Source organism: Vicugna pacos, chromosome 23 (genome assembly GCF_048564905.1).
Source record: "Vicugna pacos chromosome 23, VicPac4, whole genome shotgun sequence".
Lineage (NCBI taxonomy): Eukaryota > Metazoa > Chordata > Mammalia > Artiodactyla > Camelidae > Vicugna > Vicugna pacos.
In genome coordinates, this window is record NC_133009.1 from 19,814,087 (window position 1) to 19,841,175 (window position 27,089).

Consider the following 27,089-nt stretch of genomic DNA (forward strand, 5'->3'; position numbering starts at 1 on the left):
GACTGAAGTAGAAATCAGGAGGTTTTTTTCATTTCCTTTTTAGCTTTTCAAGAGGTTTTCTTCCTTTATGTTTAATTTCTGAGAGTACTAATCACGCTCTTCTCTCCACATCCTGAACCAGCTGGCAAATAGATACAAGAGTATGATTGGGAATTAAAATTGTCCATCTGCTTAATCTTAGCAGAGTGGAAGGAGGTCTCCTCCTGTCCCCCAACAAGCATGACTCCAGGACTCAGGAATGGGCAGAATTGGGTCAGCAGAGCAGTCCCTTCCCAGACAGGTGCATGGCTCAACTGGAGAAAAGGTCTGTGACCTGCAGGGAGACAGACAGACCCACAGACTGACAGACAAGATTGGGCTCTAGGTGCCCAGGGCTATGCTTACCAGCATCACCAGTCAGACTGTTTTCCTCCCGTGAGAAGAAGTAAATAAAAAGGGCAGGAAGAAGAGTGGGAACTTCATTCTTGATCTTTCCAAGGGGATAGAGGTTCCTAATTTATGGATTTGCTTGGTCACAGGGTGAAGGAGAAAACTGTTTCTAGTGCTTGTTTTCTGGGTTTCCAGCTGCATTCCGGTGGTTAGCATGTGCGTGCATGAGTGCTGGGCGAGGGCTGCTCCGCTGTGACGGTGTGATGGCAGCCGCTCACAGTCAGTGTTCCCTTCCTGTGCATCAGGAGTAGCTCTAGCGGCTTCCCAGGTGTTTCATTCTGCCGACAGGCATAGGGGCTGCTCTGACCGTACTTGTGTTTCAGGTGGGAGAATGGAGACAGAGGAGTAGGTGACTTGTCCGTGCTTACACGGCTGGTAGATGACACAGCTGCTCCACTGCTTCCTAACACAGGGTCCGGAAGGCTGTAGTGCTCCATCCATCTTTGCTGAAATAACAAATGAGGTCAGACAATGGATCAAACGTATCTGCAGAGCTTACACATGTGCAGTAGGTTGTGAAGCAGAGTAAGTCTGCAGCGTGGGACCAGCTGTGGCCAGTGGTCTGTTCAGGTTCGGTCTCCTGGCCTCACCGTTTCTCGGACAGCGGAGCTGAACTGACTGCTGAATGTTCATGGCAATGACGCAGTAAAATCAGGAAGATGGGGAGATTCCTGTCCCCTTCAGAACCTAAGCCACTTGCCAGGGCTGAATCAGAAATACCAAGTGGAAATGTTGACGTTAATGAGACAGTCCCAGTCCCATATTCTGGGCACCACCAGCAGGGGCTCTCAGCAAATCTCAGCTATTTCACAGGTCTTCTCTTTCTTAATTTCTGTAATTGTTCTCATGTAAAAGCCTGAAAGCTCGTGTGGCCATCCACCCACCCCACTAATGGAAAAGGCCCCCAGGTGCTCTGATGCTCTCTTGGGCTGCGGGACCTCCTGCCTGGCTGGGTGGCTCCAGCAGGAGGAGTGTGACCATTTCCCACACTAGAGATTGTACCCGGGGCCAGCTTCCCCACCGATAACACAGCTGGCAGCCCTCCTCCCCTTGGCGGCAGTTTCTAGTAGGTGCGTGGAGGCATTCCCCAGTGAACGGATTCCTGTCAGAACAGGAGAGGTTATCACCCGGTCTGGGTCTTGAAGTTCTACTGAGCATAAGAAAGGTAAGAAAGGGAGAGGCAAGAGGTGAGGATGATGGCAGGGCTGGCAGGGCGGATATAAAGAGCTTCCTCCAGCATCTGGCTAATAATAGATGCTCTGGGGACCTCCACAGTTGGCAGATAAGATCGTCACTCTCTCAGTTGGAATTTGTGAAGTTTCTCCAGGCTGGACTCCCAGAGAAGTGTGTGAAGTCAGATGTCTGGGGTTTCTAAAAGAGATGATGGTGACACGGGCATGGGGAGGTGATGCTGAGCAGGGACCAAGGAGACGCGGGTCCTCGTGCCAGGCCCCCTGCTCACCTCCGAACATGCTTCCTGAGCTTTTCATTCTCCACCAGCAAAGTCAGAATAACTGTCCTCTCTTCTTGTCTGCGTAGGGAATGTGGCAGGTGCTGCTGAGACAATGCCTGTGACAGCCCCTTAAAGAAACATGTTTCAAAGGCAAAAATATGATTGTTTTCATGTGTTTTGAAATGTTATAACCAGACCGATGGGGCACTATCATATCTTTTTATCCGTTTCTTGATCTTAAAAGTACGCCTCTCTTTTGGCCAAGTGGATTGAAATTACCTTTGGTAATTTTTCAGTGAGAGTGTGTGTGCCTGATGTAGCGGGTCACTGCCAGATACAGACATTTAATTTAAGAGAATCCAACCCTAAGTGCTCTGCACAAAGAGAGGAGGAACAGGTTCCTCAGGAAGGGAAGGGCTCCACCCCCCACCTCCTCAATAAGACCACCAGGCTGAGAGTGAGCGGAGGTTGAGAGGTGAGCAGAGGTTGCTGTGTATGGGGTAGCCCACCGACTACTGCCATTCAGCTATTTGAAGATACAACTTTTCCATATAATATGGCCTTTAAATATTCAGCCAAAGTATTCCAACTTTGAGTGTTGTGAGAGTTGTGTTCCAACTCTGAAGTAAAACCTGACTGTGTTGGATTTTGTGAGAGAAGGGTTTTTCTTCCAAAGAGATTCCTAAGACTGGCCCTGATGATATAAATTTCACCTTCACTTTCGATCCCAAGTGATCCATAAAGTTTAACTCCGTTATTCTTAGAGCACAGTGCTGCTCTGATCAGCAAGGTCAATTCCAGCCCAAAGGACCTGGCTTAGGAGTTTAAGTGTTTGATTTTTGTTACAAGTCTGATGGAGGCTACCAAACATAGACAAAATAATTTGAGAGTTACATGGGAGAGAGTCTCTAAGTTCTTTTATCCATTTAGTCATTCATTCACTGTTGATTCAAAAATTCTTATTGGGTCCCAACATTATGCAAGGCACTGGGGACATAACAAAATAAATAACACAGATGATCTCCACTCTCGGACAATTTATAATATATTGGAGATACAGACGTAAACAGCGAAGTACATACCTGGTTAAAAAGTGAACAGCCAGTGCTTAACCCTCACTGTGGAAAGAAGGACCTTCCTCTCCAGCCTAAGGCTGAGGGAATCAGAAATCCTGCAGGAAAGGCTGCCTGGGCAGAGGTGGTGGTCCTGAAGCTCTCTCCTCATCTGCTCCCACTCTTTCTCCATTCTCACTCATCTGTGTTTTCCAGAGTTTCCCACAGTCCGTCCTCAAATGCCTGAGCCATTCACAACTGTTCTGTCGTTCACGGGATGATATAGACGTTGCCTGACACAGATCATGATAAACTACTGGGCCAAATGCAAGACTCCGAATCCACAGCTAATTGTTATCTTTAATGATAACTAATCATCATATCACAAGTCATGTTGCTGCCAGAAGTAAACAGCCAAAGTGGCGGGCTCTAGGTTAGTTCGGGGCCAATGCACAGAGAGCCCAAGACGCCCTTGGATATGCACAGGGCTCTGTGATTACTCAAGGATAGCTTGATTTAGGCACAATTAAGCATTAGAAGGGATGGAGCATACAAATGAGTTGGGGCTTAATTCATTTAAAAACTGTCTTGAACATTAATAGAGCTTCAATCAGAGTATCCAACCATAAATTCTCACCTGTTTCACAACTAGTTCAGGCTCAATTGAGCATTAATAGATTTTTTTTGTCCATGCAAATGAGGTGATAATTCACTTCATGTGTAATTGAACAATTTTCAAATAGTTATATTCATGGAGCAGTTAAGTTGTACCAAATTGTCTAATGTACCTAGTAATTTTTTAACTAAAACAGAGCTGAATTTTTTTTTGATCTAATAAGAGAGAATTGAAGAAATGGAGATGGTTATGGTACCTTTGTTGCTGCTTTGAAGAATAGGAGACTTTAAGAGACTTTACAATATTTCTTTGGAGCAAAAACCACAATTGCTATTTATTTTTGTTGGTCCTTACCATTCTTCTTTTATCTTGCTCCCTACCGGTGAAATCAGTAAAAATGTTGGGGGGAGTTCCAGGTTTGAATGAAAGGAGGTGGCCCCAGTTTATTATAAGCCTGCATTTCCTAGTTTGGGGACCCAACATGCCAATTTCAATGAGGGTCAAATAGGTCTGCCCTAAAAGTACTGTGTGAACTCTTTCCTCCAAACCACTGATCTTATTTCTCCCATGAACCTTGCCATCCCAGAGCATGAAATCCCATGGTGAGGACTAGTTGCAATGGTTGTTGTGTTTAGAGGATCTTTATGTAGTTACCAGAACAAAGTCCAGGGAAGACCCTAAGGGTACATGACCTGCCCACTGTTTCCTTCTGAGGATTCTTTCTGATGAAGAGGGAGACAGTTTTATTTTCATCTGCCCCCACACCGCTGCCAGAATGTGCTTTTAAGATGCAATTCTAATGTCATCCCCTTCTTTAAATCCCTCAATGGCTTCTTGTTGGCTACAGGGTAGAGTTCAAACTCTTTTATGGCCTACAAAGCTCTTCATAATTTGGGCCACACCCACCTTTCTGATCATAGAAACTGTGTACAGTGTCCTGAAACCACCCCCAGGCCCTCTCCCTGTCAGGCCCCCATGCTTTGTAGATGCTGTTTCTTCTGCTTACAGTGGCCTTGCCATCCATCCATTCGTTCAGTGAACAGTTACCGAGAACATGCTGTATTTCAGGACTGACCTGGATATCCTTCTCTGTTTAGTGAGTTTCTGCTTATTTCTCTTACATGTTTTAATTGTGAAACATGTCACATATACAGATGTAGAAACACATCTGCCCAGTGTATAAAATAAGGAGTCAAATACCCATGTGCCCCTGACCCAGGTTAAGAAGTAGAACGTTTCAGTGCCTCGAGAGGCCCCAGTGTGCTTTTCTGTGATTGCACTGCCCTCCCACTTTCCCCGAGGTGGCCATTGTGCTGAATTTTGTGTTTACAATCCCTTTACTTGCCTTACAATTTTACCACCTATATTTGTGTCCCTAAAAACTCTATTGTTTAGTTTTGTGTGTTTGTGAACTTTACAGACATGGAATCATACTCTCCCTGGCCCTTCTGAACTTACTTTTTACAATCGATATTTCATTTTTGGCATCCACATTGATGTGTAGGGCTATAGTTTATTAATTTCTGGGGGAATAGCTCAGTGGTAGAGTGCATGCCTAGCGTGCATGAGGTCCTGGGTTCAACCCCCAGTACCTCCATTAAATAAATAAATAAACCTAATCCCTCTCCCAGGAAAAAACACTGTGATTTCTATAGATTATTAATTTTCATTGATGTATGATTTTTCCATTGTGGGAAGATACCACAGAGTGTTTATTTTTCTGTTGATGGATTTCTAAGTGACTTTTTAAAAGTAATTGTCAACTTTTGTCTAACCCATTTCTGCATCTAATGAGATCACGTGTCTTTCCTCCTCTAATTCTTTAATGTGGTCAATTACATAAATCAATTTTCTAATATTAAAAATTCTTGCATTCCTTCCTGCATATTCTTCAAGGCTTATCTTGAATATTATCTCCCCTTTGAAGCCTTCTCTTTTCTCCTTTCCTCCCTCCCAATTCTTTGCTCCGGAAGAGCTGTTTCCCTCCTCTAACCCCTGTGGCATTCTGGAGGTATTTCATTGTAGGCATTGATGTTGTATTTTAATTATTTGTTTACATGCTTATCTCTCCTATCACATGAGCTCATCGGGATAATGACAGAATCTTTTTCTTGAGGTTCCTAATTATTTTTGAACTAATTTGAATTAAACCAACCTGATCTAAACCCTACCTCTTGAAAGTATCAGATATGAATCAGACATCCACTTTCAACTTTTGATGGCTTGCCTCCCTACCTGGAGGATACTTTGAACCCCCAGACTTGCATTGTGGCCATCAGAGCCCCATTCTCAACTAGTACCATGTGCACCTTTTTGTAGTAACGTCAGCTGTTTAGGACGTGGAGAAGCACCCAAGGTATAGCCCTACTTTCTGAATCAGATATATAGTAAAAATATATTCACCCTACTAGGTTATTCTGACAATTCATCAAGCATCTACGATGTGTGAAGTGTTGTTCTAAGCATTAGGGCTGATACATGGAGCTTACAAACCACTTGGACAGAAGAAACCAGTACACAAATTAGAGTGCAAGGCATAATAAAGCACTTGAAAGTCACATTATAAAGTTCATTCAAGAAAGAGGTAAGAAGTTCCAATAAGTTGTCTGTGAATATGTGTTCTCTGGCACATAATAAATGCTAGACATGGATATAGATTCTAATTTACTACTACAACTCTCCAAAGTCTAGAATTTGGCAGAAGCAAATATGTCTTAGAGTTCATTCAAGAGGTTTAGTTACTCAAACTCCACCTTTATAATAATCATTTGTTGCATGGCTTTCAAGTTGGTGCCCTAAGGATCTAAGTAGAAGGAAGTCCAGGAATGCATTAGAGCCCTAAGGAAAGGCTGCCATTGTGACTAGTTAATGTCCCCAGGTTTGGGAACAGTAGCCCATCTTTTGACAATAATATAGAGTTTAAGCATCTGGAAGACCATGTACCCTGTTGCCAAGAAGGACATTTAGGCTATGTGTGCCTGAGTCTTCGTCAGCTCTTGTGATTAACTTTTTGCAATAAGGGAGACCATAGTCTCTGCTGTGTAAAGCCCAGGAAATGCCTGCAGGCCCTTCCAACTTCTGCTTAATCCAACCTCCACCCACTCTATGGAAATGGGCAACTCCACAGCCCAGATCTCTCCCCACAGTGGCCTCCTTAACAATCAAATTCTGAAAAAGCAAGCTTCCTTGCTTGATTTCTTACTGGAATAATGAAACCCATCTTGGCCCCTGCTTGAACAGTTTCCTTCAGGAAAGGAGAATAGCCACTTTTCAAAACCATACAGTTTGACCTTTCCAAAAGCCAAAGGCTTTTCCTCACCAAAGTCATTCATTTGAGCCTATAATTTGTAAATGAAAAGAACCAAGCAACAATTATTCCTCTAAAAGCTTTTTGGATGGAGTTGGAATTGTCCTTGGGCATTAAGTTTTCTGTTCAAGACCCATTTAAGGACCCACTTCACATGGTATTGTGCAGAAACAGTTAAGAGTGGCGAAGCTTCCGCTTTTGGAGTATTTGCTAGGTGCAAGCCCAGCCTGCACAATACAGGTATTCTCTCTTCATCATCACGCCCGCCCTAGAGGTAGGTGCCATTATTTTTCCCATTTGATAGATGAAGATGCTGAGACACAGAAAAGAAGCAAATTGTCCACCATCACGTGTGTAATAACTCTAAACTAGGATTGGAACTCACACTACAGAACCTGGCCTTTCAGTCCCCTTGTGATGTGTGTGTGGTGACAGCACACAGAATCTTTGTGATTTTTAACTCATTTCATCTTCATGACAACCCCATGGGACCAGTATTACAAATCAACCAGAGGAGGTTTACTCAGAAATTTTCTTTGTCCCAGCAGCCTGGAGCATGCAGAAGCAGGTAACAGAAATCTCTGTAGCCACGTCTGCCTAAGCACCGTTAGTGGAGATGGTAAGGGAAAAAATTATAAGCAAGCAGAGTTTGAAGCCTGTACCTCACCACCACCTCTCAATGCTGCTGCCTCTTCCTCTCAGTGAGGGCCATCCTCTTGGTTGTACATCGGTTAAGAGCTCTCCAGTGCCCTAGGCCTCATTTAACTCTATACCTACATCAAAATTGATCTCTTCTGTGGGCTCTCCCTTCACACCCTCCTCGGGGGTAAGATAATGTGCTCTCTTAGGTCAAATTAGAATGGTAATTAATAATGGTCTAACAATCAGCGAGCATCCGTTTCTTCTCTTCCCAACCTTACCAATACTTGTGCTATCTGGTTTTAAAAATTTTTGGCCATCTGGTATATCATTATCATTTTAATTTGCATCTTCCTGATTGCTAGTAAGGCTGAGTATCTTCTCATATTTGTTAGTTATTACTTCCTTTATGTGTAGCCCATGTTCATATACTTGGCCTGTTTTTCTGTAGAGTTGTTTATCTTTTTGTTTATTGATTCATAGGGATTCTTTGTGAACTCTCGATGCTACTATTTTGCAAGGAGTTTCTCCTGGTACCATTTATTGAACCCCTGCAGATCTGCAGTGCTCCTGTGGTCATATAACAAGTGTCCAAATACATATGGGTCTGTCTCTGGGCTCTCTGTCCCGTGCTGATACAAAAGTGTCTTAATTATTTGGGCTTTTGTAATTTTCTTTATAGTATGTTTGTTTTCCATTGTGTTAATTTCTGCTCTTTACTTTTTCCTTCCTTTTACTTTATTTTGGTTTATTTGGCTATTCTTTATCTCCCATCTTAAGATGGCTACTTAGGTTAACAATTTTCACTTTTCTTATTCTGTACTATAAGCACTTAATTCTATACATCACCCACTAAGTACTGCTCTGTCTGTATCCTCAAGGTTTGACAATGGCGATTGTTTTCGTTAGTTCAAACTGTTTTCTATTTCTCATTATAATTGCTTTTCTGATCTGTGGGATATTTAGAATTGTTTATGAATTTCCACATTTAAGTTATTTAGAATCAGGTTGTTCCTTCTGAGACTTGACTTTGAGCTTTCCTGGGGCAGGCACAGAGCACCTCGGGCTCATTTGACCACTAGTCGAGGATTCTAACCTTCTAATTCTTCTTGGCCCCTTTGAGCACTCTGTCCAATGCTCTGTGTATCAGCGGGTCTTTCTGCTCTACCTGCTTGAACCCAAATTATTCCCAACCCCATGGGACGGGACACTCTCTCTCTCCCTCTCTCTCTTCCTCTCTCCAACTCTCCTCTTTCTTTCTGCATTTTGCCCTGCAAATTTTAGCTGCCTTGGCCACCTCAGATTCTAAACTCTGTCTTCTAATTTTAGCAATGTAACTGTCTGGCTCTGTTGGGCTCCTCTGTACTGTGGCCTGGAAGTCTTTCTGGGCAGTGAGCTGGGCACATGCAGGGCCTACCTGGTTTGTTTCCCTTCCTTTAAAGATAACTTTCCTCTGCTGCCTGGTGCCCTGTATCCAATTCCCATTTTTTTGGTTTTCTAGTTGTTTAAGGCTGGAGGATAAATCCAGGTCCTGTTTTTCTGATATGGCCAGAAGTGGAAATATTGTTCCAGATCATTTCTCTTTTTTTGCTTAATTTGTTTTATTTCTTTAAACATCTTAATTTCCTGAAACATGTTAATCAACTTTTTGTTGTTTATTTGGAGCCTATGTTTGAACATCTCCTTCTGCCATCTGTTGTTTCTGATGGATCTTTCTCATGGTGCCTTCTTTCTTTATATGTTTATTTTTGTCCAGGGGCGACTCATTTTTGTTGGCATTTTATTTGTGAGATTTCTTTGAGACCTGGGATAAAGATGGTTTACTCTAGCATTTGTATTTACTTCATCTTGATGCCTGGGATTACTACCAGTTGAGGATACTGTAAATAATATTCTCAGCATGAAACATTTTGGACCACCCAGGTACTGAAATTAAGACTGCGAACCTACATTAATTCAGCCTTTGGTTCCAAATTCTTGGGACAATTCTTTCTTCTCTTCTCAGTGCCATATTTCAAGACATTTCTTGTGTATGTGAGGGGGCGGTTGTTGTTGAGCGGTTTTCCTATTAAAATTCTCATATTGGGCAGGCTTTGGACTTTGTCTTCTGTTTTCTATGGCCTTTCTATAAAACTAGGCCTGAATATTACTTGGTTTGGCAAATTACTTGGTTTTGGCACATCTTCAGGGTAAAAGCAAACTTCAGTGTCCTGCTTAATTTTCTTGAGTTCACTGCTCCATATATACATACATATATATATATATATATATACACACACACACACCCTTTTTTGCCTAAATTTTTTTCACTCTTTTACAAGCTCAGCGATGCATTTAGTAAAATTTATGAACATAGCCTATCCACAATGTTTAATTATACTTGATAAGAAGGTCTTTTCAGGTACCTAGATGACCATATTGCTTTTTTGCTACTTTTCTATATTTTGCTTTTTCACATCTCTCCCTGTTCTAAATTATAAGTAAGGGAATCACATAATTTGCTATCCAAACTGGGACACTTCTGAGAGTGAAAAGGGGTATTCAATTAATATTATTAATTTTCTGAAACCATATTAGCAGGCCCATAAAATAGTTCTGTTCAAAAATCCCTCGAAAATAAATTATTTTCTTACAAGGAATTCCATATGCATCAAAGGAAAAAAATTAAAAATGTATTTCTCTTGTTTGTCAAGACATTAAAATAAAGTAAGTAGAATAATTGTTCTTGATACAGCTTTGTGTGTTTTACTCACCTTCATCAAGCCTGTGCTTAATGTCATGTCAATGGGATTTTTCTTAAGACTGTACTTTTCTCTAGTAATATCTTAGAGCCACAGCATTTTTCTTCTTCAATTATCTAACTGCCTACCTATATATTTTATGCATATGTGTGTACATGTGTGTTAACATATAAAAGTATCTGTACATTTCAGTTGCCACAGTTTTCTATTTCTCTTGGTAGAATATCACAGTTTGTTGGAAAATTATTAAGAATTTATGTACACCACAACCAACTACAAGTTTGCTTCAGTAGAATAAGTTTCTCAATTCAGTAAGAATGTTCTGTGTTAAAGTTTCAGCAGATCTTCCCCCAAGTCAGCTTTAGAGCACAATTATAGAATTTCAGAACTTAATCTTTTATATTGTTTATTTCTTGCTGTCTTGATATTCATTTAGTTCCTTCCTTGCTTTTGCAAGGATGTTTCAGGTCCTCTCTGTTTGCAAATTTTGTTTTCTTTAATAATTGCAACTCTTTACAAGCTTCAGAGGCCGAGGTTTCTGTGTTTCGTTTGTTGAGTACTTGATCATAGATTTGTGGCTTTATTTTGAACAAAGTGCAGTCAAAACTTAGAAGACCTGTTTCCAAAACTCCAATACTTTTTTGTTGGACACTTAGGTAGATTCATAAAGTATGATGTCAGGAATTTCATATAATTTAAGCTAGTTCTTTAAAGCTCAAAGTCCAAAATACATATCTCAAATCCAGTTGATGACAGGCAGCAGAGAGAACTGCTTACCCGCTCAATGAAATCATTTTTTATTTAACATAAGCTTTACAACAAAATTTTTTAGTTCAGTTACTCTAACTCTACTATATATAAATTTTGCTAAATTTGACAACCACAGCTTGTATTTCTCTGGGTATAGGTAGAACCATGTTAGAACACAGTTAGCAGTTAGAGGTGTGCAGTAACCAATCACAGTTACATTTCAGCACAGGTCTCTGCATTTAGTAGGGACATTATGTCTTAAAGTGTGAACTCTGTTCCCTGTATGTATCACACATGTTATAAGATGGGACCATGGAAGTAGAGTGTGAAAGTCTGCCCAACTCTCCCCGTCTCATTTTTAAAATCTTAATAATAATACTTAGTTTTTTTTTTTAAAAAACAAAAAATCCAAGACAAAAGTAACCAGACAAATGCAGGATTGTGGGCATACACTGAGACTTTTCTGGGCAAACCAGGACCTATGTTCAGCCTAACCACAGCCCTATAGAGCAAAGGCCATGCCTCATTTGTGTTTGCAATTCCAGGGCCAGCAGAGGGCCTCCCTGTATCCTAGGTTCTTAATACATACTTACTGGATACACTACCCCAAAACAGCATATTTGCTTGGCTAAGACTTCCTGTGTATTGGTGCAAAAAATGAGGATGGGGCAGTCTCTTTGTAACAAGACCTTACAGAATCCCACCACACAGGAATCTGCTTCCTGTGCTGAGACTTAACTGCAAGCAGTTGACCCCTTGTTGCTATTTTGGAACATCTTTTCTACATGCCAAATGCATTGAACTTGACTCTACAGGCTGGCTTTATCAGTCCTTTTAATCCATATGTCCTGCTGAGACCAAAAGTATTTTACTTTTGAAACCTTTGTGCTATACAGTATCAATCTAAAAAGAGCCCTGGGTCATAACAGAGATGCGGTTTGCAGACTGACCTGACTTGATTTGGCCATAATCTCTATTCAGATTGAGGGTGTTTTGGTGGTTCTGACTGTTCCCCTTTGGGCAACATTGTTGTACACATTCCTCAGGAGAGGCCTGACGGCAACCTTGGTGTAAATGTCTCTCCTGTGGTCTACTCTTAAAGACTGAGCTGGACCCGTGCTCTAGAACTTAGAGGGGCCGGAAGAGTCTCTCTGTTCCCGAGTCCAGACTCATTCTACTCACTGCATGGCAGTCCAGTAAACTGGGAGACGAGCTGCTGGGGCAAAGAATAACAACTTTATTCGGAAAGCTGGCAGACCGAGAAGATGGCGGACTAATGTCCTGGAAACCCGTCTTCCCCTAGTCAGAATTCATGCTCTTTTTATACTAGAAAGGGGAGGGAGTGTGGTTGGTTGTTGCAAACTTCTTAGTGTCAGAATCCTTTGTCCTTGCAGCTGTCCGTGTGGGTCAGGTCATGGTGTCCCTGTAAATCTCAAGCAAAACAAGTGTTATTTTCTATTCTGTAGTTTTTTAATCTTTATATGAATGGGAAGGTATTATACCCTTGAAGGTCAGAGCCTTGAGAATGGGCTGTCCTGTATATTTTAGCCTATAGGCAACATTCTCTTACCAAAGGTGCAGAACCAGCATAACTAAGCCCAGGAAACAGAGCACAGGGTTAAAGCCAAAGAAACAGATCTAACAGGAGTCAGATTTGTTCTCTTCTATTACATCTCTGCCGTACGTAGGTGAGACTGTGAGCCTTGTACTTAGAATTTGGCACCCATCCTAGTCCAAGGCAATGTTATCTGCCTTGGTTTTATGTTGACCATGGCTCCTATGAGGAAAAAAGAAAAGGTGATGCTTTGAAAGTTATGCAGGGTAGGAAGCTGGCAGAGATGTCTTTTGATGGAGGGGTACTCATTAGATAGTTACTTAAATGTTTATAGAAAGGCCACTCTTTGCTGGGCACTATTAGAAATGATCTCTGCCCCTCTTATGCAGTTCTCCAAGGAGCAGGCATTGTTAGTGGAATTTGGACCATCCATCTAACCCGCTGGGAGCCTTTTATAGAACTTTAGGAAAGCACTGAGATGTTTTGAAAATTAAAAAAAAAAAAAGTGGGAGGGGCAGGCAAAGACGTGGCATAGGAAAATGTGACTGAATCCTAATTTGCAAGTCTCTTATCACTGGCAGGACTTTGAGAAACTGCCCAGTTGGGGATCTTGCTGGAATGACAATGATTAGACTCTGAATTCAAACCACATTTATCCCATGTAAAAAATGAGTAATTATTTGTGATCAAATGATGAACTTAAATGATGCAGAATTTGTGCCACAATAACTCTTCTTTTTTAGACAAAATAAATATCACTAGAAAACTCAAATCTTTCTTAATTCTTTTTCAAGAAATACATAATTCCTTCATGTCATTCCCCAATGAGATTTCATGGATCTCTCTTATACTATTAAATGTATAAATTGTGGCCTCTGTGTAACATCTTTTCTCAGACTTGGACCAGTAATGGGAACCATTCTTAAACTTAATTTCCTTTTAATTCCTTCCAATTACTAAGCACTGGTCTTTGTGCCAGGAGCCAATTCAATTGGTACGTTTTGTGAAGACTGTGGAATCATGTTTCTTTAAACCACATGTGATACCCAGAAGGCATTCTAGCAGAGTTACTCTCATCATGGTCCTTAAAGTTGGTTATCCCTGTTTCCAAAGGAATTTTATCCCTGGGCACTCCATGGCACATGTGCTTAACAATAGTCTCAAATTTTCCCCAGCTGGTGCCTGGTTAGTGGTCCTGCAAGTAACAAGGACCAGACTGGACAAATATCTTGAGCCCAGAATAGCTTAGGCAATCTTTGGTCACTCTTACTGGCAGGCTTATCACAGGAAAACCAAATATTGGAAGGCTTTGAACCACAGAAGTCCAAAAAATGTTAGTTAAAATCTAAGGCTGATAAAGGGTAACCAAAAAATGAAATGGTACTTCTGTGCATCAAAGGACACTGTCAAAAAATTGAAAAACAACCCACAGAATGGGAGAAAATATTAGCTAATCATTAATCTAATGTAGGAGTAATACCCAGAATATATAAAGAATTCCTACAATTCAACAACAACAATGAAACTACAAAAATTCAGTTCAAAAATGGGCAAGGGACTTAAATAGACATTTCTCCAAAGATATACTAATGGCCAATAAGCACAGGAAAAGATGTTCTACATCATTAGTCATTGGAGAAGTGCAAATAAAACCACAAGGAAATACCGCTTCACATCTGTTAGGAAGTCTGTTAGCAAAAAAGGGAATATGAGTGTTGGCAAGGATGTGTAGAAATTGGAACCTTTGCACATTGCTGCAGGGGACATAAAATGGTGCAGCCACTGTGGAAAACAGTTTGGCAGTTCCTCAAAAAGTTAAACAGAATTGCCATATGATCCAGCACCTCCACTCTTAGGTGTATACTCAAGAGGATTAAAAGCAGCGACTTGGACAGATTGGTGTACACCCACATTCATAGGGGCATTCTCCACAGTAACCAAGAGATGGCAACAGTGCAAGTGTCCATCAGGAGATGAGTGGACAACGCAGGATGGTATAGCCACACAGTGGAATATTATTCAGCTGAACCATACATTTTAAAGTGGTTAAAATAGTGGGTTTTGTGTTATGGATATTTTACCACAGTAAAAAAGAAGAAAAGGAAAGGCAGGTGATTTGTAAGGACACAAGTCCCTGGTTGCTAGTACTATTAGACTTTTCATTTTTATTTCCTGAATAATTAGTGGGGCAGTGGATTGAGCTGGACGTGGAAGAATGTCTACAGACAGAGAGTAAAGTAAAGGTCATTCCAGGCTGAAAACCTTGGATGAACACAGATGCAGGAGAGGCACAAAAGTCCACACTTGTTCAAGGAGCAGTGACTAGAGTGGGACGGCCAGAGTCCACAGAGCAGAAAGGCATCTTAGGATATTCTGCAGCTTCCTCCTCGCTGGGCTGCCCAACTCCAGGTTCAAAACCACCAAATTATCTTTATTGTCATCTTTTATATGATAAGGAGGAGGCCTCCTAGACTGTCAGTCAATGAAGTAAGAAATGGATCAGAACTATGGTCTTGCTGGTCTGCAGCCCATAGTGTGAGCACCCAACAGCTCCCATCTCAGTGGGTGATGGGCTCTGTGGCAATGGAGCTTCACCCTTCCTGCTGGAACTACTTTCAGTATCCCCACCTGATACCTGTGGCCCTTGGAAATGCCAGTGGTTAGGAGTAGGGAGTAAGGGTGGAAGGAGAGGGCACAAACAGCTTGTTCTGACCTCGACAGTCAGAATCCTGTCTTACGCTCCATGTTGCTACCTTCAAAGAAATCCATTGCACAGGGAGAGCTATGAGCTTGAGATCACAGGAAGGACACATTTAATCATCTAGTCCATCCTCTGAAAAACTGATCTGAATCCTTCCCGACAGGGTGATACTCTGTACCATGGCTTCGCACAATGAGCCAGCTTATGTCATCTCTCTTGGAAGGTTATCCTACAGGGGTGCCCGCTGATACGCAGTCTGATTGAGCAGAGAGAGATTAGACCTCCTTTTTTTATGTGCACAGGATTAGAACACAGTCAAGTGAATGCAAATGAAATGACTGCTAGGGCTCATATTTGCATTTTCTCTGTTTATTTTATTTTGATAAAGAGAAAGCATGGAACTGGCTAAATTGAACTCTGGAGAATGGAAATAGTCATGATTGTAATCCAGTAAAATTGTCAAGTCCAGACTCTCTGTCTAATGTCATTAAACCTCTTTTTAGCCTTTCCGAGGAATGTGATAGTAGAGGGACTCATCTGGGTTTCCAGATCTGGAAAATAAAAGCCTCATAATTCACCTAGTACCCACATTGTTCTGTCATCTTAGTGTTTTGCTTAAGGAGGGGTTAAAAAAGTAGATGAGATCCTTCCAGATATTTCCCTGCCTTTTTTGGTAAACACATTTCTTTTGAAATTACTCTAAATACACTTGCAGATTTTCAAAGCCCAGATTCTGCACAGTTCTAATGTCAACCCCAAAGGGCGATCACAGACTGAGCTATAGAAAGAGGCATCATCAAAATGCCACATCAAACATAACGTTCATGTAGGTTTCCTACCTGAAATAAACATTAAAATTCATAGAAAAGTATAGGAATGTTCTAAAAATATGTTTATCATTAAGGTGATCCAGGAAGTTGGGGGATGGTGTGGTGGGAAGACAGAGGGAAAAATTTGAGAGGAGGCACTAGACAAGAATAGGATTTTATTATATCAAGAATTCCACTGGCAACCTTCATTTTCTGTCTTCTTGACAATTCTTTAAAAACCCATGGAGAAGGACAGGGATGATCAGAAATCAGGAGAGAGGCTCTGAGTTACTATGACAACGTGACTCTTGACTGCATCTCTATTGTCCGTCAGTGCCTAACTCTCTTTTGGATTACTGCAGAGATCTCTGGCATTGGAATTAACACATACTCCTAAACCTGAGGATGATTTAAAGCTGAAGAACAGCAAGTTTCTAAAAGTCAATGAGCTCATCTTTACTCAAAAGATGTGTAATGGCCATAATGCAACATAATTGAGGTATTTCCTTATCTCTCCCCTAGTAAAGCTGTCATAAACCACTCTTTTTAGAAGCTCTACAAAAAGTGACAGGGCTATAGAGATGTCTGCTGCAAAGCATCGATAATTAATGATAATGGCTGGGACCAAATAAATTTTTAAAAGGAAGTAAAACTTCAGATAATGTGAAAAATGTCAGAGTAGTATTTACATTCTAAATTGCAGTAACAATAAAAACGTTGTTATTACTCCTAATCTTGTCCTGCAGGTGGATTAATTAATGAGCATGCATCTATACAGACCAGTCTGCAGAGTTCAGTAAGTGCTTAATAAACCATTAAGCACCCCTTTATAGCGTCTTAAACTTCATTAGCATACACAATTTTCGGCAGTCTGTTAATTCAGGGGAAACCTATGGACCTATTACTTTCTGTTTGCCTGTGAGGTCTACTAATTTGCCTTCTACAGTTATTGTTACTGTTTTATTTTGCTTTTCATCAAAGTGATGACATTCCTAGCCCTTGATTATGCTAAACTAAGTAAAAATAAATATAGGATCTTTTCTCTTCTGTTCTGGAGCTAATAAGTCATAAACATTGTCCTAGTTACTGTTAAGAAAGGTCAGTATAAAAAGAAAGATGAAAATAAAAGCATAGTTCCTGCCCTCGGTTTCTTAGGCTCTTGTTGAAAAGAGCTACCTGAAGTTAATCAAACCGTGAGGTTTGCGGGCACAGTCCTCAGACTGCCAAGTCTGCCCAAGACTTCTGACACCAACTACAAGGAGTTAGGTCCAACTACAAAATTAGAGGAAGAGCCCACAAGACTGCTCTCACTTCTGACACCAGCTGCGAGTTTAGAGGGTTCCCCAAAGAGCCTTCAGATTTGATAATTAACTAGAAGGCTCTGAGACTCACTGAAAGTACTCACAGCTATATTTGATTACAAAGAAAAGATACGGATAAAGATTATCCAAAGGAAGAGATGCAGAGGGCAGAGTTTGGGAGGGTTCCCATCATGAAGCTTCCATTGTCTTCTCCTGTGGAGACAGAACGCATTACCCTCTCGGTGTCATGTGACAATATGCACTGAGCTTTGGGGTGTAGAGTTTTTACTGGGGCTTCATTATGTAGACATGATTGATTGATTGATTTCCAATGTGGTTGAACTTGGTCTCCAGGTTGATCCGATACAGAAGGATCCAAAGCCTCTGACCTATGAAAGATCATAGTTGATCTTTCTGGCATGGCCAGCCCCTACCCTGAGACTATTAGGTGTGGCCCTGAGATCTGGTGAGGCCAGTCCCCACCCTACACAAAGATAGCCCCAGCAGGTACAATACAGATTACTTCCCAGAAGCTGAGGGCAAAGGCTAGACCTCTCTTTGCGCCAAGCCATATTCTTTACTACATAGGAGTCAAGACAATTCTGGGTGAAGAGGAAGTGCTAAATAATGTGGTACGTGGTAGGGGGCTTAGTGTGAGCTTGCACGACCAACCAGTTATTTGAAGAGCAATGGAAAGAAAATGGGAATATTCCCAAGCAAGAGAACATTTAAGGAGGACATGATAATGTCTTTTAAAATGTGAAGGGCCAGCATGTGCAAAAGGATTCTTCCTACCCTGTGTGCCCCTAGCAACCAGAATGAATGCCCGTAGGTTAGGAGCATAATGAAGATTTAAGTTCAGTATAACACAAAGCTCTCTAATAATTGAGGCTATTCAAAAAAATTACACAGGCTGCCCTGAGAGATAGTAAGTTCTCAGTCATTAAAAATATTCTGGTTGGGAGGTGGATGTAACTCAGTGAGAGAGCGCATGCTTAGCATGCATGAGGTCCTGGATTTGATCCCCAGTACCTCCATTAAAAAAAAAAATTCTGGCAGAGAGTAGATCACCTGTAACATGACAGTCCTTTTATTAGGAAATACAGCGACCCCTAAGAATCTTTTCATCTCTAATACTCTATAGTTCTACAATTATTTTTCTTTTTTATTTTATTCTCAAACATTTTTATTGAAGTATATGTTTCAGGTGTATAACATAATGATTTGATACTTGTGTATGTTGCAAAATAATCACCACAGTAAGTCTAGTTAACATCCATCACCATAAGTTACAAAATGTTTTTTTCTTGTGATAAAAACTTTGAGTATCTACTCTCAGCAACTTTCAAATATGCAATATAGTATTATAATATTGTATTCACTATGCCATACCTTACATCCTCATAACTTACTTATTTTATAACTGGAAGTTTGTACCTATTTTGCAACCTTGGCTAAGAATTCTACCCTAGAATCAGTGGACTTTCAGTATTGTGATTCATATTACATGAATTACTTTTAAAATGTCATATGTCATACCTGAGTGCTACTGCCTGCAAATGAATGTTCGTTTTTCTGAGTAGAACTTAGATTTAGAATACCTAGAGTAATTCAGATTCTACTAATTGAGTGATCAACAACTAGACTGGCATGGAAGTTTTTTCTTGCTCTAGATAAGGAAGAATGAGTTGTTAACCAAGAGAATAATGTAAAAAAGTTTTCATGAAAAACATTTTAATTTATATAAGTGAACCCATGTTTTATAACCACTTTAGTAATTGCAAATGTATCTCATTAAGTGAGATCGAAGCAGATGAGTTAGGATTTTAACTTGAAACTTTATGTTAGCTATAAATTCAAGTTACATTATACAATTCTTTAAAAATATTCTGAGACTATTCACTGTTTAAAGCTGGTCTGTCTCATGAAGTGGGCTGAATTACTGTGAATCTTATCCTACTCAGATAAATAGAACACTGATATCCAGAATCAGATGGATTCATGCAGCCCACACTTCCATAGGCTTCATCTTCCTATGGGTACAGTGCTAGGTGATTAAAGTCATAACTCAGAATTGACTGGTCCCAACCCAGACCTAGAATGTAAAGTCTCTAGTTGATGTAAACTGTATTTCTATCCAGACACTTTCTGACGTCCCTCAGTGAGCTCTTGTGAGTGCTCATCATGCTGTCTTCCTAAGAGCAACTACTGCTTCACCCAGAATAGGGGCTCTGTTGGCCACCATCACTGCTCCCCGGCCTCTCATTGGGCACTGCCACAAAAGTTGTCAAGTCACCATGGGGCCAGCCCCAGATAACCAGGATGGCATGGGGAAGAACACATCTCCCCATGTTTGCCCTGCATCAGAGGCATCTCAGAATGGTGCTGTTTGTGTTAAGGGTTCTGTAGGGTATAATTAAGAGCTCTGTGAGGAACAATTAGGTTAACCTTGACTGCTCTTAGGACCTCTACCAACAGGGGATCTTAGGTTAAGTAAGGCATGAACTCATATTGGGTGGCACATCTGTTGGATCACGAAGTCTGGTCCTTCAGCTGGTAGTGGGTGGTTCTCTGCAGGGTCCTCTTCTAAGCTTTCCTCTGATGAGCAGACTCACCATCTCCCCCTCTGCTAAATGCCAGGGCTTGCAGACGTACCTGTAACACACATGCTAGACACGAGCTATTTTTGCCAGAGCTTTATTCTGCAAGCCAGAGTCACTGTCATTGAAAGACCCGGGAACTGGGCTTCTCTATCAAGATTGCCAGGGTTACACACTCTCCTTCCCAGCATCTCACGACAGAGACCTACTGATGCCATTTGCAGCCCAAATGGAGTAATCTCTGAAACCGAGCAGAGCCCTTTAACCTCATGTAACTCCTTTTGAAAATGCCATTACGAGAGCTTGGCTTGTACCAAGCTTTGGGTTCTTCTCTAGTACCAGAACCCAGAAAATTCATGCCCTAAAATGTTGGCGTCTCTGAGGGGAACATTACTAAGAAAAGGCTGCTCCCCTAGAGCAGACAGCTTCCCCAACAAGAAGGCATGTAAAGTCTTCTCCAAAACGTGGGAATGTCTGTGAAGTTGTGAATGGGAAGGAGGCAGGGTCAGTAGGAAAGAGGGTGTAGGGTAGCCAAAAACTGGGCCAAGTTTATGATTTTATCCTGCCTCTTGTCTTTCCTTTCCTTTCTGTTCTTTCTTTCTCTTCACTGTCATCTCCCCTGGTGGTCAGTGGGTGGATGCAGGGGCCTGGGGTTTGGGGGCGAAAGCTGAGAGAGCAGACCTCTTGGATCTGTCTCGATACCTGGCAACTCTTGCGTCTCACGCTCTCTGTTTGGGGCTCTACAGTACATTCTGGCAGTTTACAGGTAAAGTGGGTAGAAAATGGGATAGTTACTAGAATGCAGTGGCGTTCCGGGGTCATATCCTTAACAGTGTGAGGGTTACTGACGTTTTCTTGGCATAAAAATATTGGTTGTATCTTCATCTGAATATCTGACACCTGTAAGAATTCTGTACGTGTGTGGTTTCTATTCTTAAATACTAATGGTGTGTTGCTTAAAAAACAAACAAACAAGCAAACAAAAAAAAGCACCAAAAAAAAAAGAGCCTGTGTGTACGCCTGGGTGGGCACGTGTGTATGTGTTTATGATTTATTTGTCTGCTGCTCACAGGAAGCTTTCTCTTGCAAATGGTCTTGGAGCTGAATTCATTTTCTCAGTTAACTAAGCTCCTTTCCTTTCTTTTAATAAGAATTAATGTAAATAAAGTGGCCCATCTTCATCTTGCTTTTCTGTGTGTCCTCGTTGTGTTTGCACTGAAGGTGGCACAGGTTTGAAAACAGGCCCAGGTCTGAGTGGACGTCTGCGGTTCTCTCTCACCAGAAGCAGGACTGGGACAAGGGCCGCCCCACGCCACTGTTGTTAGGTTGCCAACTTGGCGATTTGGAGCTCACTACCTTTTTCTCCTTACAAAGCACATGTTCAATAGATGCCTTTCTTTCTACCTCCAGAGTTCTTCCTCTTCTTTCTAGAGAAGCTCTCATGAAAGGAATGAACTTTTTCTTATGAAATTACCCGGCCAACACTCTAAATGCGTGACTTTGGACATCTTATTTCAGTGGTAGCCCTGTACCAACTTACCAGTTTGGGAGAGTTCCTCAGCTCAGGGGGTCAACAGACAATGAACTACAGATTCCAGACTGTCCTTTCAGAAGGGAATTTAGAGTTCCATTGGGTGTTTTGGGGACCTCAGGCAGATATATCCCGGGATGCCTGCCATGTAGGAGAATCCCAGCCAAGGATACAGAGCTGTGCTATGACTGTCATGGTCTGGGTGTTCCTAGCCATCAGGGACTTACAGTGATGGTGGGGACGCCCTCCAGCCTTGAGGGTCTTTCTTTACCATGTGCTGCTTTTGATTTGTTCTTCTGTCATTAGCTTTAACAGATGATAGGATAAGGGGTGTGTGCATGTGTGTCTCCCTCCCTGGAGAGAGGATCTCAGAAAGAGATTGTTGAATAGTAAGGAAAGATACACCTTTGTGCTTTGGTTGATAACTCTTTCTGGAATGAAACCACGTTGGGTCATTACTCTAGAGCAAAGGTCAACTGACTTTTTCTATAAAGGACAAGAAGTAGCAAATATCTGTGTCTTTAAGGGGCCATATGGAACTCTGTGACAATTACTCAGCTCTGCTGTTGTAGTGCCAAAGCAGCCAGAGACACTATGTTAACAAATCAGTGTAGCTGTATTCCAATAAAACTTTATTTACAAAGACAGGTGGTGGGCCAGATTCGGGCTGTAGGCCTTAGTTAGTTTGTCAGCCCTTGCCCCAAAGTACTATGTGCTCTTTCATGATCTTTTACAATTAATATTATTAATTAAAGTGTATTCATTATCTCATTCTTTTTTGTGTCCTCTTGCTATGTCTAATAAAAGGTTGACTTATTTTAAAAAGCAAGATATTTTTCCAAAAATCATTTTTAAAGGCATGTGCAGTTGGGGTGGGATGGAGATGGAATATGTGTGCACAACACACAGCTTCCTGACAGAGTGGCATGGTTCGTCCCAGACCCCAGTCAGCTCTGCTCTGTCTCTAGTCCTTTCCTCTCCTGTCCAACCTGTCCCTCCCACATGGCTCCCCGAGTCTAAATCCTGGCCCCTGGGGCTCAGTGGCCAGCAGCTCTGACCTGTGTTCTCCTCTTCTTCTCGCCTTGGTCTTGATACAGAGGGTGCAGACTGAGTTTGCGCTGCCTGTTGCCCTAGAAAGTCCTTTGAATCTTTTTATTTTCCTGCTAGAGACACTGAATTAAACCTACAGTTTGCAGCCTTTAGTACCCTGTCCCTTCTTTCACCTTCTCTCTCCAACTTAATTGTCTTTGTTCGGAGTTAAAGGATCATGATGAGGTGTGGGGAAAAAAAAACAACAAAGCTTTATAGCTACCATCTTTCACTCCCATAAGGTATGTTTTAGAGTCTAGAGAGGCCCATGTGAAAGAGTCTTGCTGGCAGTTTTACTGGCTTTCCAAAGGAGAGCAAAAGTGCTGGTTGCCAAGCAACACACATGTCCTGGCTTCTTCCAACCCTGTGGACTTAAAAAAATAAAACTGTCCTATGGTTGACTTGTGAATGGGGAATCATGTGGGACTACACAGGGCAAACAGTTTGACAGAACAATGTTACATCTGATTTTTCTGTCTTCGGTGTCTTTTCCTGGGGCCTTTACCAGGTCACATGGAGAAATAAGTGGGGTGTGCCTGCAGCAGAGTGTAATTGGTTAACAAGGCATACGTAGCATTAGGAATGTCACCATACAGTCTTGGAGTCATTTGCAGATTCCATATTGTGAATGATGTTCAAAATCCATACTTTTTCTGTCATTTGCAGACTTGCTTAGTAACGAAAACTTTGAGCCACCCAATGCACGTGTTCCCAGCTGAGACTGGACAGGGCAACAGCTCTGCCTTCTTGTTTCAGCTCTCTTCATGTAAATAACGGTCCTTTTTGCAGTCTATTTAGTGCTACATTTTTTGTCTTGCTGGGCTTTTGTTGGTGATTTCACTGTTTAAAGCAGCCCCCCAGGCGCAGGGCTGCAGTGCTGTCTAGTGTTTCTTTGGGCAAGGCTGTGGTGTGCTTTACAGAGAAAATATGTGTTAGATAAGCTTCATTCAGGCATGGCATAGTGCTGTTGGTGTGAGTTCAGTGTTAGTGAATCAACAATATGGTACATCCAGAAAAAGGCAGAGGAACTTCACTGATGTATATACATGAGGCTCCAGAAAGTACTAAGGTAACATCGAAGGCATATGAAGAAGCTGTGGAAACAGGCTGTATTTGTGGATTCATGAAATGACTGTGATTTTTTTTAAGGTGTAGTGGACAATATTGTGAGGCTCAAAACCCTGGGTCGTCGTTACCCAGGGTCAGGGAAATGTTGAACCCTTTTCAGCTAGTGTTTTGTTATAAAGAAAGTACATATAATTCATTATTTATAAGCAATAGACATGATGGTGTCTTTAAACAGAAATGCACATAAAACAAGATTATGTATTGTTTGATCAATGAACTATTGTGACCAGAGGTTCTTAGGAACCTTAACCATGTACCTCCCCTAGGAGCATGGCTCAGCATTCACTAAGTTAGTGTTCATGGAGACGTAATAGAAATAACTATCACCAGTAATAATAATTAACCATATATGATTGCAACTTAACACTAATGGAATCTATCTTCCACTTCCCAAATGAAAGACGAAGCCCTAGACTAATCCAGGTGCAGTGTCTCTGCTGAGAATTTACGCCAGGAATGGGACTCCTCGATCTGATTGTCAGCTCTGGTGGTGTCCATGACACACCTGATAGACATTTGGAAGGAAGTTAAATGTTCAGACCCAGGAGCTGGGGCTGGAGGGCTCCTCCTCCACACTCCACTTAATTTTATGTCCAAGTCAGTTCAGGCTGCCATAACCGAACACCATAGACTGAGGGGCTTGGACAAGTCATTTATTTCTCATGGTTCTAGAGGCTGGAAAGCTAAGATCAAGGTGCCAGTGGATTTGCATCTGGTGAGAGCCCATTCCTGATTCATAGGCAGCCAGCTTCTCGCTATGTCCTCACATGGCAGAAGGGGCAAAAGAGCTCTCTGGGGCCTCTTTTATAAGGGCACTAATCCCACTCATGTGAGCTCCACCCTCATGACCTAATCACCTCCCAAAGGTCTGACCTCCAGATACCATCACTTGGGGCATTAGCTTTCAACATATGAATTTGGGGAAGACATAAACGTTCAGTCCATAGCATTCTCCTTCCACCACTTTTATCACTGATTATTTTGCTTGAAGGGAAACCTTGATATATTTTTAAATTGCCCTGGAACTGAGCCATAGTGAGCCCATATCTCTGAACTGACACCTTAATTGGTGCCAGATGGAAAGGGAAAACCATTGCTCTTACACCAGTCTCTCCTCCCTGAAGGCCTGATGCAGGTCACATGTGAAGTGATTTCCTGTCTCCGATGTCTAATCTGTGCTGACAGGAGCCTGCATCTCACACCGAGTTGGCTGAGCCGGACGATCCCTCTCGAGGGAGCTCTGCAGGGAGGGGGCTGACTGACAGCCTGATGGGGACACAGAGACGAGGACAAACCCCTCTCACCTGACAAAATAAACACAACTCGGGGCGTGGGAAGCAAAGGAATAACCTCAGCCTTCAGGATCAGGGAAGGCTCCAGAGATGACATGACATCTGGCAGAGTTGAGAGGACGAGAATTGATGATGACGTAAGCAGAAGCCTGTTAAAAGCAAAGCAGGAAGAATGTTGGGACACATATAGGAATGGAAAAAAGAAACACGAGTTGTTCCACCAAATCTTTTTTTTTTGTCTGAAGTACAGTACAAGTAGTGTCAGTTTCTGGTGTACAGCACAATGTCCCAGTCATGCATATACACACATATATTCATTTTCATATTTCTTCATTAAAGGTTATTACAAGATATTGAATATCGTTCCCTGTGCTACACAGAAGAAATTTGCTGGGGTTTTTTTTTTTTTTTTGGTCATTTTTTGAAAAGCCTAGAAACACTATTCGTAAATTCCTGGACCTAATTATCACCACTTAGGACACTGGCCTGACACAGCACCTGCAAAGTCCCTACAGGAGGCCCTTCTAGAAAGTTCTACATTCTGTTGCTGATTGAGTGAGTGCTTGAACCTGCCTGTTTTTCCTCAGTTATAATCAGGAATAGGGTTATCTCTTTTTTAATCCTTACTATATGCAAATATGAGTTAAGAGACAATGGCAATAAAGGGGCAACTCCTTGGCAAAAGAAACCTGGCATGTACTGTAAACACATAGATCTTCAATGCAAGTTCATGGCTGGCAAAGTGCTTTTTGTTGCACAGATGCCTGGTGCGGAAACTTGCAGAGAAGGGCCGGGTGTGCAGATAGCATGCCAAATCACTGGTCATAGGGCCCTCCTCTGTCCCTCCTGTCATCTGATTTCTATTCCCAGGCCTCATTATGTGCAATGTCATATGCACACACACAGACACACAGGACTACCTCATCACAGCCAGGACACGTTGTGCCAAGGGAGGTGTTTTGCATGAATTCTGTCCTTGGGGTTAGAAGCACTTGCTCAGCTGCCAACTACAAATAGCCCTGTGTAGAAGATGTTAATTAGTACGCCATTAAAAAGAAAAAAGAAAAAAACACCCCACTGCCCTCAAGAAGCCACGTAGAAGCCTGAAGTCCTACCCTGACAGCCAAAGTGAAGCATGGCCCACTAATGCAGCCTTAATTCACTTTGTTGGCAGAGAAAGCAAGCTCACCATGCTGCTGCGGGAGTCCCTGGGGAACGTGAACTGCCGCACCACCATGATTGCGCACATCTCGGCCGCCGCTGGGAACTACGCCGAAACCCTGTCCACCATCCAGATCGCCTCGAGAGTCTTGAGGATGAAGAAGAAGAAAACGAAGGTAAGGAGCTTGCAAGGGATGCGGAGGATGAAGTAGCTTTCCGAGCCCTGCCTGGGAACTGAGTCAGAAAGAGCTGAATCAGTACTTCTAATCCCCGAGCACCAGGGGCCCAGTGAGTGGGGCTGCTGATGGCTTGGCTCAGCCTTCTCCTTGGGCCAGGAGCACCTGGCCGATACAGAAGTCACTTCCCTCCCTACAGCTGGTGCTGCTCCTGGTTGTCCAGCCTGGGCCCCCCTAACAGGGAGTGCTTGATCCACTTGAGATACAATGGATTGCTACTTTGAGGTGGAAAATTTTGGAGGGACAGGAAATATTCATAATTTATCTCTCACCTACCTTGGTCCTTCAACTGATTCACCCAAAGAGGACTGTGAACTCCTTTCTCAGGTGGCCCTACTGCCCCTGCATTTTCGAGAGGCAGTTTCAGGCTGCTGGGTTTGGCCGTGTTAATTCAGTAGTTTCTGGTGGATGGTGAGTCCTCTAGAAACCACTGGGCTCATTTTCTCAGGCCAGGGCAAAGCCAGGACAGTGGGGGCATGACAAGAATGTTTGAGAAAATAATCATGATTGTGGTCACTCTGGCCTGTGGTCAGCTGGTGACGTATGGGGCTTTTCCCCCTTCCTTTTTGTTTTTGTTTTTGTTTTGTTTTGTCAAAAACACATCTTTCCAAGCAGTGTTCCGTGTGGCACAAGTTGTCACAAATGTCTTGGTTGTGCCAAGCTGGTGATCCCTCCCTCAGAAGAGGCATGGGCTGGTCA

General features: G+C 42.1%; 1 protein-coding gene across 5 annotated transcripts in view; it reads left to right on the plus strand.

The window, feature by feature from the left end:
- Positions 1 to 27,089, plus strand: part of KIF26B (kinesin family member 26B) — a 419,829-nt gene that overhangs the window by 369,378 nt on the left and 23,362 nt on the right. For all 5 annotated transcript variants that reach the window (XM_072948623.1, XM_072948625.1, XM_072948626.1 and 2 more), the window contains one exon: positions 26,168 to 26,330. In XM_072948623.1, coding sequence (XP_072804724.1) covers positions 26,168 to 26,330 — 163 coding nt within the window. The remainder of the gene's footprint in view (positions 1 to 26,167; positions 26,331 to 27,089) is intronic.